Source organism: Paramormyrops kingsleyae, chromosome 5 (genome assembly GCF_048594095.1).
Source record: "Paramormyrops kingsleyae isolate MSU_618 chromosome 5, PKINGS_0.4, whole genome shotgun sequence".
Taxonomy (NCBI): Eukaryota; Metazoa; Chordata; class Actinopteri; order Osteoglossiformes; family Mormyridae; genus Paramormyrops; species Paramormyrops kingsleyae.
In genome coordinates this window covers 445,632-458,662 of record NC_132801.1, presented here as the reverse complement: position 1 = coordinate 458,662, position 13,031 = coordinate 445,632, and the positions used below count along the sequence as shown (strand labels likewise).

At 41.5% G+C, this 13,031-nt stretch overlaps 1 protein-coding gene across 1 annotated transcript in view; it reads left to right on the top strand.

Annotated features, from left to right (window-relative positions):
- col5a3b (collagen, type V, alpha 3b) overlaps positions 1-13,031 on the top strand; it is a 73,199-nt gene that overhangs the window by 25,443 nt on the left and 34,725 nt on the right. The window contains exons 20-38 of the mRNA XM_023795075.2: positions 3,107-3,160; positions 3,276-3,320; positions 3,481-3,534; positions 4,960-5,004; positions 5,114-5,167; positions 6,348-6,392; positions 6,541-6,594; positions 6,679-6,723; positions 9,242-9,295; positions 9,415-9,522; positions 9,633-9,686; positions 9,795-9,848; positions 10,536-10,580; positions 10,675-10,728; positions 10,849-10,893; positions 11,216-11,269; positions 11,359-11,412; positions 11,497-11,550; positions 12,854-12,961. Coding sequence (XP_023650843.2) covers positions 3,107-3,160; positions 3,276-3,320; positions 3,481-3,534; positions 4,960-5,004; positions 5,114-5,167; positions 6,348-6,392; positions 6,541-6,594; positions 6,679-6,723; positions 9,242-9,295; positions 9,415-9,522; positions 9,633-9,686; positions 9,795-9,848; positions 10,536-10,580; positions 10,675-10,728; positions 10,849-10,893; positions 11,216-11,269; positions 11,359-11,412; positions 11,497-11,550; positions 12,854-12,961 — 1,080 coding nt within the window. The remainder of the gene's footprint in view (positions 1-3,106; positions 3,161-3,275; positions 3,321-3,480; positions 3,535-4,959; positions 5,005-5,113; positions 5,168-6,347; positions 6,393-6,540; positions 6,595-6,678; positions 6,724-9,241; positions 9,296-9,414; positions 9,523-9,632; positions 9,687-9,794; positions 9,849-10,535; positions 10,581-10,674; positions 10,729-10,848; positions 10,894-11,215; positions 11,270-11,358; positions 11,413-11,496; positions 11,551-12,853; positions 12,962-13,031) is intronic.

Sequence of the window (13,031 nt, the reverse complement as noted above, 5' to 3'; positions counted from 1 at the left end):
GTTTGGACAGAGCAAGCCGTCTACAAAAGAGTGTGACAGTGTCACATCACATGACCTGGCCGCTTGACTTAACCCCCTGGGGTCTGAGGCTTCTTTTCCACTTTCGGGGTAGTCTGACATGCCTTGACATTTCAAAATATTTCACCTATCTAAAAAACATTTATCCCAAAGTGTTACATTTGCTTTTATTCAGCACAAACTCAGCACCAATAATCTGAGACCTCTTAGAATGTTATTATTCTATTTTTTGTTAAAATCAACTTTAAACATATACTTTTCAAAAACCTATTTTCAGTTGCTGAGAAATTGTAAAAAATCACATTATAGACATTTTGAGTATTTGACTTTTGAGCTCTGAAGCTTATAGACACAGGGGTTGGCTACACATAGGTGAAAGTGACATTCTGAAATTTTATGTGGTTTGATTACTAAAGTGTTAGCACTTTAGAGTGACACTCTTTTTCTCAAAGTCAGTGGTCTTCACAATGAATATTGATGAGATAGGTGTCCTCACACCTGTAGTAGTTTGCATACTGTCAATGGCCCATCAGTCTGGAATGTCACTGCACCCCACACCCATCACTTTGGAAAGGCAGTTTGAAACACAAGAAAAGTAGTGGTAGATGGAATGAAAAATGAAAAACTGTTACTATATAATTATAGAAAGCGATAAATATGATGCAGTGACTATTATTAACGTTCTGGGGACGAGGGCATCGTCGACCGCGTATCTTTCTCGTGTATTTCAGTTTATATCTCGCTGAAATCATTATGTATAATCATGAAAAAAACACTGACTAAATGCGTTATCTGTCTTCTTTTCAAAACTTCCATTGTCGGAAGTATTAAAGGTTTTAAAATTAGTTTGTCCAGAGAGTGAAAGAGAAGTGGTACAATGAGTGCTCAGCATGTGGGAGCTCCTTCAGGACAGCTGGAAAAGCATCCAGGGAGGCCACCTCATGGAACTGACATTTATAAAGGAGAAAGTAGGCTCAGCCAGTCCCTGGGGCAATTGGGGTTAATAGCTTTATAGCTCAATGGAGGGATCACTCTGTTTTCATGGGATTTGAACTTTCTGGGTCCCAACCTACAAAGCGCCCCTCCCCCAACTAATTATTATTATTATTTTATTATTTATTTAAATACTTTTTTTCAGTGCATAATTCAATATATATTATTTTGTCATTTGTTATTTAACTTTAGCTGACTTTGAAGAGTTGCTAATTACATGAACAAACTGAAAATTATCCATTACATAGGAACAAAACCAGGAGAGAGCTGTCGCCTTAATGCCAACCACAGCCAGTCTAAGAGAATAATATGGTGCACAGTATTGAATGCTGCAGGTAGATCTAGTAACACCAACAAATATATACATTCATGATCGGAAGCCATAAGCAAATCATTACATTTACTAGGCCTGTTGCTATGTAGTGGTTTGGTCTAAAACCAAAATGAAAAAGTTAATTAGTGTTGCATTTCTGTAGGAATGAAGATAGCTAACAAACAACAACTTTTTCCAGGATCTGTGAATTGAAAGGAAGATTTGAGATAGGTCTATAATTTCTGAGCTCACTAGTCTCAAGATATGCTTTCTTGGGAACAAGTCTATTAACAGCAATTTTAAGGTCCAACTGCTGAAGATCTATATCTGTCTAGAACCTTAAGAACTCAGACAAATAAGACTCAGAAACAGGAGGGGAGAGAGAAAAAGTGGCTGTGGTGTACCTATCTTGGATATCAAGGGGTGTATGCATCCTGGAATTCTATGAGTTGTGTGGCAGTCATATTCTGAGCAGTCTTCACTGGTTTGCTGGGGTCTACCTTTGAACATGTCAGAATACTATTTCAAAGGGAAATGTTGATTCCAAGGTCTAAGAACTTGGGTATCAGTCTGGATAGGATTAAAGAATTGAATGCAGAGATGAAGTCTACAAATAGTAGTCTTGCGTAACAGTCTTTATTGTCTAAGTGGTTCAAGGTGGTGTCCTCTGGTAGCTGGTATGGTGTTATTCAAACTGAATGGGGTCCAGACTGTCCGAGATCAGTGGCGGATCTAACTTGGATTGTGGCCTGGGTAAACCTTCCCCCATTCAGCGTCCCCCCCCTGACAAAAATTGTGTTTCCCTCTCCTACTCAAACCCCCCTGGCAACACAAAAAGGGGTAATTTTTATTAAGAATTTAGAACAGTACAAATAAATAATAATAATACATTTGAAAGTTCATTTATATATATATATATATATGACTTAAAAAATATCAATAGACTTAGCAAAGACAAATAAAGAAATTGTAGTACTGTATAATAATAAAAATTTTAAAAAGAGAATAAAATTATTACACTATTATATTATTGGCTACCAAATGTAGTAGTGTTATACTACCCAGTTTCATTACCTGCATAATATTATAAGAGATGGTGATATAACAGTGTAACTGATTTTACTAATGGCATTAGTACTGTACAAAGTGAGTGGTATGCTATTTGATAGATTCCCCCCTCTCCCTACCTCAGGCTTCCAGTGGGGTGACCTGTGGTCAGCCCAGCCTTGCCCCCCTCCCCATCTCGTACTTCTCAGTGGAAGCCTGCCTAGCTCACAAACTAGGATCAGTGCGCCCACTCTGACAAAATTAATTGACCCACACAGTGACCTGACATCATTGATGTTACGTGCAAATGAGCGATAGAAAACCATGCTGCACATACTGTATGTCTTGTACACAGCCTACTCATGCTGTACATCCTGTAGTAGTATAGTGTGGCCCTAACACACTAATAATGGTTTATACTCTGTACACATTCTGTGTGCACTGTTTTTGGTACATATACCCTGTATACAGCATTGACATATGTTGTTCATCATAGACATATTGTTCACAATCTGTTACTCCTCTCCAAACAGATCTGGCACACATGCTTTAGTTTACTTATTTATACACTTATAGCATAAGTTAGAGACATCTGTACTGATGCAGCTAACATCTAAAAAGACACATATACTAATAAACCGCTGATAACAAGCACATACATGTGCAGGTTACACTCTGACACACTGCATTAGCAATAGGAAGTCATGTGCCATGTGGTTCGCTACTTTATCCCAGGGCTCTCGAGGGCTGCTTGGACCGCGAGGGCCAGCAGGACCCCCTGGCCAGCCGGTAAGTGGGATTGACGCATGGCTAATTGCCTGCCTTGTGCTTTGCTGTGCTGCTCTTGCCGAGTTCAGCGACACTGCATATATTTTATCTGCTTCTCCATCTCTGTCTTGTACAGGGTATCCGTGGTATGGATGGTGTCCCAGGATCAAAGGGAAACTTGGTAGGTGGGAGTTTTTCTCTCCCACCCCTCTCGCAACTGAATTACATCCCTATTGTTCTTAAGTATAGATTTGGGATTTGGTTTCTTCACCATAGACTGCAGAATAGTCACGTTGTGATTTTGTTAGGAATTGTTTGATTAATGATCTCATTGCTAACAGGGCCCTCCGGGGGAGGCAGGACCACCGGGTCAGCAAGGAAACCCTGGATACCAGGTGACCACGTCACAAGCCGCTAGAACTAATAGACGCTTACTCACAACTGTTACATACACAACAAATAAAATAAGATGAAATATTATCAAAGAAGTAACAGGGAAAGTTATTATGGGGACCTAGAAATCTCCCAAAGATGTAACATCCTCCACACATTGCCCATGCAAAATATGAGCCTATTTCAAAGCTAATTTGTATGAAATATTTACCTTAAATACAAACCATTCCACAGGTGTCCAAACATAATATGTAAAGTCAGAATACCTAAAATCTTTTTTCCCCTAACTAAAGTAAAGTGTGTCATCTAAATTTTAACCATTACAATGAAAAAGGACACTTTTGGATACCAACCTCTTCTCTAGGAAGTAGAAAGAAAAATGTAAATAAAAAATAAATGACATTTAACAGAAGTTAGAGACAAAGTGATACAAACACATATGGCGTTTTTCTGCTGGCATACAGGAACCAGGCCAAACTCCAGCCTTACTGCAAAGTGACACAAATTACAGCACAATTCCAGTTCGTTTGCACTGCAGAAGGGTTAACTCAGTAAAGGGACTGCCAGGTTTGAAAAGCAACGGTGACATAAAACCAAATAAATGCTTATTTACTGTTCATACAGTGTACATCACTGTTACAGACTCAGACAAAAATCTGGTGACAATCCACTCACAGCTCCAAGACACAAAGAGGTTTATTAAAGCAACAGAACACACAGGGGGAACCAGAAAAGCAATAAACACCAATGACCAGTGAGACTCAAAAGCTATGACCAGCAGGTTCAGACTCTTAGCCACATACACAGCCCACTGAGCTATGCAGTGGTCCAGGAGGCAGAGAAACACAGAAGGGAGAAGTACTGAATGACAGAGGGTAGGATGGCCAGCGACACCTACTGGCCAAACGGTGAAGATACATGAGGAGCCAGGTCGGATAGAACCAACCCTGACACATAACGATTTACTACATGCTAATTTCCGCTAGCACGTCTGTGACAATCACCATGATATGTTACCATCAAATGCTAGAGGAAGGGGAAGGGTGATCGCTTGGATTGTGGCAGCTACAGGGGGATAACACTGCTTTCAGTGCCAGGTAGGGTCCTTGCTAGGGTCATCCTTAACAGGTTCCATGATCACTTACTTGCCTGTCAGCGGCCGGAGCAGTCTGGTTTACGCTGTATCAGCACATGCTCCCCAACCTTACCTGACCTGGAGACAGTTTTATATCGGGGGGGACATAACCTAATAATTTAAGTGTAAAGTTCTATTTTTTTGGAGGGACAAGTGAAGCCAGATTAAATACTGGAAATGTTGTATATGCTGGCCAGTTTGTAGGTAACTATGTACTGGTCAGTATAAATACACTGCTCATGTACAGAGACACACTCACTACACACTCAAGTGTCCTTTGTCACCATTGCAGGGTCTGCCTGGTGTTCAGGGTGCTATCGGAGTGCCAGGAGAGAAGGTGTGACACTCTTCAGCCTTTTACCAGCCATTGTGTTACACCTTTATGATGACAAAGCTGCCCCAGAGTACGTTCTGAACTTTCTCACTTTCTGTGTGCTGCCTTTCAGGGTCCACAGGGCAAGCAGGGAATGCAGGGTCTGGCAGGGATCGATGGCCCTCCGGTGAGTGCTAATTAAGAGCGCGGGTTATGTGTTAAAACCTTCTTGTTCCTGGTAACAGTTCAGGCTGGCTTTTGAATCTCTGTAAGGTGTTTAATGTGCAGTGTGTACTCACTGACGGTAGAGCATTTCAGCAGTTTGACCTTCTCTATACAAAGGCATATAGTTTCTCATTGTCATGAATAATGAGAAAATGTCTGACAATGTTCCATAGCTGTAGAAGATTAGAATGAGAAGCTTACATCCAAGATGACACTAAGGTTAGAAGCTGAACTGCCCATCAGAGTGGAGTGCAGATGTTATAGCATGCCTCTCTGCACGCTTACCGCCAAATAACAGAACCTCAGTTTTCTCCACATTCAGTGACAGAAAGTTTTCATTCATCTAGCCTTCACTTCATTAGCAATTAGCTAAAGTGACAATAAGGTGTCATTGGTTTTAGATGAAATGTATATTAGGGTGCTGTCAGTGTCAGTGATAATTAACATTTTTGGTTTCTTATTATGTTATTTGCAATGTGTTGGTGCCCCATCATGGGTTGTTCCCTGTCTTGCGGCCATCGTCTCCGGGATGGGCTCCAAACCCCTTGCGACCCTGTATAGGATAAGCGGATACAGAAAATGGACAGATGGATGGATGGATGGATTATATTACCTAATGACAGCATGTACAGAGAGAAAAATATAGGTCTAAGCACCAGTCCCTGTTGTACTCCAGGTTTAACAGTGACAGTGATAACGGAGCACAGTTATTGGAAACTTGAACATTGTGATATAAGTTAAAAGGTCAAATAGGACTTAAACCACTTCAACACCATTCCGTACAAGCTAACATCAAATTCATATTTATGTAATGGTAATAGAATGGTTGACTGTGTTAAAAGTCTCACATTGGCAGCATTAGATGCCACTGTTTTATGATGTATGACTCTAGTTAAAGCGTTTCAGTGTACAGTGTTAACAGTCTTGTAGGACAGAAAGTACAAAATGGTGGGGTTAGTACTGTTTCTCAGGACTGCTAACATAGCCTGTGCATTACTAATAATGCAAATTCTATAGACAATAACATAGAGAAATATACAGTATATTCAAACCGGTGTGTGAAGATTTGGATAGATAAACTTTGGAAAGCAGCTTGATTGAGGTACATGTGTTTTCTGCACTGTCAAATGTCTTGTGTTCAGGGTCACCCGGGGAGGGAAGGTCCACCAGGAGAAAAGGGAATGCAGGTGAGATGTGGCCTGCTGGTGTATGCAGCTCTTTCTATGACAGTAGGCTCCTGCAGTCCTCTGCTTAATGACACATGGCCCACACTTTCTTCTGATTTCCCTGTGTAAATGTTTTCCTTACTAAATGTATCCTTTTTTTAATTGTAAGGGTGTGTCTGGAGTGCAGGGTCCCATTGGCTACCCTGGGTCACGAGGTGTGAAGGTAAGAATTCAGTAATATAAGCCCTGGGGCAGAGCATTAATTGTTTTACTGAAATATTGACTCTTAGCTGTTCTTGTCCCACAGGGAGCTGATGGAGTGAGGGGTTTGAAAGGGAGCAAAGGAGAGAAGGTGACAGAAAACAGTGATGTGTAACTAATAATCTCATATAGTGTCAGCAGACAGTAATGTGTAACTAATAATCTTTACAGCATACAGTGACGTGTAACTAATAAGCTTGTACAGTGACAGCATACAGTGGTGTGTAACTGATAAGCTTGTACAGTGACAGCATACAGTGGTGTGTAACTAATAAGCTTGTACAGTGACAGCATACAGTGGTGTGTAACTGATAAGCTTGTACAGTGACAGCATACAGTGGTGTGTAACTAATAAGCTTGTACAGTGACAGCATACAGTGGTGTGTAACTAATAAGCTTGTACAGTGACAGCATACAGTGGTGTGTAACTAATAAGCTTGTACAGTGACAGCATACAGTGGTGTGTAACTGATAAGCTTGTACAGTGACAGCATACAGTGGTGTGTAACTGATAAGCTTGTATAGTGACAGCATACAGTGGTGTGTAACTAATAAGCTTGTACAGTGACAGCATACAGTGGTGTGTAACTAATAAGCTTGTACAGTGACAGCATACAGTGACGTGTAACTAATAAGCTTGTACAGTGACAGCATACAGTGACGTGTAACTAATAAGCTTGTACAGTGACAGCATACAGTGGTGTGTAACTAATAAGCTTGTACAGTGACAGCATACAGTGGTGTGTAACTGATAAGCTTGTACAGTGACAGCATACAGTGGTGTGTAACTGATAAGCTTGTACAGTGACAGCATACAGTGGTGTGTAACTAATAAGCTTGTACAGTGACAGCATACAGTGGTGTGTAACTAATAAGCTTGTACAGTGACAGCATACAGTGGTGTGTAACTGATAAGCTTGCATACAGTCACTTTAAATAAGCTGAAATATGCACGCTTATTATACACTCCTGGTCAGCATTATTGGCACCCTGAATTTTTGTATATCATGTGTAATATCTCAGAAATAATTGGGAATGTACCAGCTTTGTATCAGAATATTTTATCAGTACATCCAAAGTTATTCTTCAAAAAGAATTCTTCAACTGATTTTACAGAAATAATAATAATAAAAAACAAAATATCGGGACAGCATTACAGGTGTCCTTCCCTAATATTTGGCTGCACAACCCTTGGTAACAATTTCAGCCTCCAAGCATGCCCTCTAACTCTGTAAACTTCTGGCACCTGTCTGATGGTATTTTCTGCCACTCTTCATGTGTAGTTTCTTGCAGGATTTCTTTTCCCAATAGCAAGTTTCAGCTCTTTCCACAGATTTGCAATCAAAGTGAGATCAGAACCCATTGCTGGCCAGTTTAAAACAGTCTGGTTTACTTTTTCAACAGTTATTTTGTCCTTTTGCAGTTGGGCTTATAATCATTGTCTTGCTGGAAGACCCATGATCTTTGACCCAAACCTAGCTTTTTGACATGGGGTGCACATCACCCTGAACTGCTTCACTATTCCTTTGATTTCATGGTTCCTTGTAATATGTTCAAGGCTCCCAGTAGCAAAGGTAGCAAAGCAGCCCTACACCATTACAGATCCTCCAACATATTTGCCTATAGACAGGGTGTTCTTTACCTTATAAGCTTCATTTCCTCACCCTTAAGCAAATTAGTAGTCTGCATTGCCAAAGTGCTGTACTTTGATTGCATCTGTCCATAGAACATTTTGCTAGAATGACTGTGCTTTCTCTAGGCAGGTTTTGGGGAAGATGAGTAGTACCTTTTAATGTTTTTCCTTCAGCAGTGGTGTCCCCATTGGCCTTTGCCCAAAAAGACCTTCTTGGTTTAGCGTGCAGCATATGATACAGGTTGAAACCATCAAGCCAGACTGATCCAGGTCAGCCTTAAGTTCTGCGGATATTTTTTCCACAGTCTGAAGGCTTCTTTGATCAATTTTCCTCTTCCCACCATCCCCCAGAAGATTCTTGACAGCAAACGTCTTAAAAACATTATGAACTGTTGAAACAGGGTTGCCAAGATCTTTTGGAGATGGCCCCGTCCCCTGTAGAATCCATACGCTTGTTGACCTTAGCATTTCTGATGCTCTGATAGCTTGCTTATCTTTATCATTGTGAAGAAGGAACGGGAACTAAAAGTCACCCTTTAAAGCAATAAAGCTATGATTCATTAGGTAATTCAAGTTATGTGCACACTGAAAATTTAACACAACTGAGTACAATTAAACTGAAATGAAAATCTAAAGCTTTCTTTTCCACACAGATTTGAATTTTTCAAGATGGTACAAATAATTGTGTCATGGTGATGTTTGCGTTTTCATGATTTTTACTCCCATTCTTATTTATTTGTTGTCCTGTGCTGTTCTGTACAAAACATATGAATGTATTTAAACCTAAACTGTTTCACTACATATTTTTTCGTAGAGATAATGGGGGGTACATCAAGTATGTAAAATAAAGGGGTCAGCCAATATTGTTGACCAGGACTGTATATTAGTGTGTAGGCAAAACTTGTTCTTTTGGAGACCTGTTGTGATGATAATTATATAGGCCACATAACAGAAAAGTGGAGTCTTTTCTCTGCAGGGAGAAGAGGGTTTCCCCGGGCAAAAAGGAGAAATGGGCATCAATGGAGAAAGGGTAACATCCATCCTGTCACACACACACACACACATACGGTCACTCACTAAATTTTCAATACAGAGTGAGGGGCCTTCGAGGGGTGATCCCCATGTCTCTTACAATCCGTGTGTCCATAGGGTGATGAAGGGGTCACAGGGCCCCGTGGGGAAGATGGACCTGAAGGACCCAAGGGCCAAGCTGGGCCCCTAGGGGAATCTGGACCGGCAGGGACCATGGGGGAAAAGGTGCATCCTCTTAGTCTGTATGTTTTGTCCAATACCTACTCACAGCTCACGTCATTGTCTTCTCTGAAGCTGCATTCCATTCTCTTCTTCACTCCATTTTTCTCCTCCAGGGCAAGCTTGGAGTTCCTGGTTTGCCAGGATACCCAGGAAGACAAGGACCGAAGGTCCAGATATGAATACAGATGATGGCTGTCTCCATATGCTTCAATATCCTTCAGACTATCTCCTAATGTTCTATTGATATATTTTAATGTCCTCATGTTGACCTGCAGGGCTCAGTAGGATTCCCTGGATCTGCTGGAGTTCTGGGAGAGAAAGGGAAAAGGGTAAGAATGGAACTCTGGAAATCTGACATGTTAGTGTGTGCAGTCTCATAAGAACCAAATCTCTGAGCCAATGAATGCAGGGCAGCAAGACCTCTCTCATTTTTAAAAAAAGATGTGAAGCAGACACATTATACCATTAAAAACAGACATATGACATATGAAGGGCCTTCAGTCATCATATGTCTTAGTGTAAAATTCCTAATCTCTTAAGTAATATTATATGTTTTTCCAATACAAGTTTTCAGGAAAATAACAGTTTCTAATATGTAGATGGAGGACTAGATTAGTTGCAGAAACACCTGTGTGTGACAGGTGGAGCAGACCCAGCATTATCCACAGTACATGATAATCGATACTTTATTGTCTTTACGCCTCCCTCAGCTTGTCCATGAAGGGCAGCCACCCGTAGTAGCGCCCAGGGAGCTGGGGGCCTTGCTCAAAGACCCACAGCTGTGCTGAAGCTGGGTTTGAATCAGTGACCTTGTGATTATAGGCACACAGGCTTAGCCCACTGAGCCACACACTGCCCCTAATGTGAAATGTATTGACCTGATCTGAGGGATATGTCACACTGAACAGGAAGGTTGGCTGCTGGGTTTATCAGTACAGGCTATGTGCTGCACCATTAAAACATACGGCATTGATAATCCTGCAGCATAACTTTAATGTGCTGTGTCTCTGCTCCAGGGCCCGGCCGGGCCAGCAGGAGCTGGAGGGCAGAGGGGCCCCACAGTGAGTACGGCCTCATGCTGCTGTGATCATCATGGTCACCTTCTGGGGTATTTCAGCCTGTGCTGCTACTGTGTCATGGTTCTGCTTCCCACAGGGCACACGGGGAAGCAGAGGAGCAAGAGGTCCTACAGGGAAACCGGGAGACAAGGTCAGGGGTCCCCACCGTCCAGGCTACTGTTATCTATATGAGAGCCTGGACAAGTCTGGCTATAGACATGCTGCTTCAGGATATTAATGTCTTTAGTCATGATAAGCTTTCTAATCCCAGGGCTCAGTCGGGAATGACGGCCCCCCAGGATCGATGGGAGAAAGGGTATGTCACTCCAATGACTTCTCAAACAGAATGATGCTCTTAGACATTATAGATTCTCTCTGTGTTTCTGTGAGTTCTGTGACTAATTTTTTTCATATGGGCTCAGCTCTGAAGTGAATTATTTATTATGTGTAGGTCATGTGCAAAATATTAAAAGGTTGAACTATTTTATTTGTCAGTTATATTTATTCTTTTTAACAGATGCTCTAGAATTAGCTCTCAGGGTTAGGGTTAGGGTTAGGGTAACCTATAGGGTAACCCTAACCCTAACCTATCAATCCATCATTATTTTGTCATATCTTCTGTCTTCATTTAACTGCAGGGACCTCAAGGACCACAAGGACTGAATGGAGAGTCGGGACCAAAGGGACCAAATGTATGTCAGTAGTTTTAGATGAATCTATGTAAACAACAGAAGTTTGGAGCAGCTTTAATAGGTCTCTCATTCCTTTGTCTCTGCACTAGGGTCCTCCTGGAAAAGATGGATTGCCTGGTCATCCAGGCCAGCGGGGGGAGCCAGTGAGTTATGATCCATGTCAGGTGAAGTCATCCAATAAAGGAGTGTTTTATGTGTGATTGAAATACTGTTCTCTCCTTCTACAGGGTTTTCAAGGAAAGACAGGGCCACCAGGACCTACAGGCGTGGTAGGACCTCAGGTAAGAAACTTCCGCTGCAAATGGAAGCATCTGCCTCTTTATTTAATGGAGATATGCAGGGATTTCAGGTATTATATGCCTAAATTTGTGCTTGGAGAAAAAAAATATGATCACATAAATTATCTGTGGTTTCTGATGCTGTGCACCAATAGTATATTTCTGCCACAAAAACATGCACAGAAACAATGAGGGGAAAAAGGGTTTAATGATAACAGGAAAAGTCATGTCACCCTCAGGAGACTGATGTTAACGTACTTCACTGCGTTATGCTTTTCACTGCGTGCTGTGCTGTGTTATGCATTATGTGTGTTCTTCATCACCCAGTTCATTGATCATTCTGTAGGAGACTCTCTCTCCTGTAATATACATTTTGAATAGACCATCACCGTATCACAGTCATTCCTTTGCAATGTTATGACTGAGAGATACTGCAGGGTTGTTATGACTAGATGATATTGCAGGGTTATGGTGACCGACTGATATTCTCAGGGTTAGGTGGTACTGTGGGGTTGCTGTGACCAGGGGATATTGCAGTGTTGGGTGATATTTTAAGGTTGTCATGACTGGATGATATTGCAGGCTTAGGTGATATTGCAGGGTTATTATGACCAGGTGATATCGCAGTGTCATTGTGTACAGATGATATCGCAGTGCTGAGTGATATTGTAAGGTTGTTGTAACTAGGTGATATTGCTGGGTTGTTATGACTAGGTGATATTCCAGCTTCATTGTGAAGGGGTGATATCGAAGTGCTGGGTGATATTGTAGGGTTGTTGTGACCTGGAGACATCGCAGTGTCATTGTGAATGGATGATATTGCTGAGTTGTTATGTCCAGGTGATACTGCAGTGTTATTGTGAATTGGGTGATATCGCAGTGTTGAGTGATACTGTAGGGTTGTTTTGACTGGGTGATATTGTTGGGTTGTTATGACCAGGTGATATCACAGTGTTATTGTGAATGGGTGATATCACAGTGCTGGGTGATATTGTAGGGTTGTTGTGATTGGGCGATATTGCTGGGATGTTATGACCAGTTGATATCGCAGGGTTATTGTGAATAGGTGATATTGCAGTGTTATTGTGAATGGGTGATATCGCAGTGTTGAATGATACTGTAGGGTTGTTGTGATTGGGTGATATTGCTGGGTTGTTATGACCAGTTGATATCGCAGTGTTATTGTAAATGGGTGATATCGCAGTGTTGAGTAATATTGTGATGTAGCAGGGATATTCTGATGGGGTGATAAATGTAGGACATTGTACCTACATGATGATGTCTGCATGTTTCCGGGATTGTCCAGGGTAAATCAGGAGAGACTGGGCCCATGGGTGAAAGAGGTCACCCAGGCTCACCTGGTGTTCCTGGGGAACAAGGCTTACCTGGTGTGGCTGGCAAAGAGGGTTCCAAGGTAAGGTGGTATGTCTCTTTTAACTCTAAGCATGTTTATGGTGAATCCCTACCTGAAAGACATACCCAAA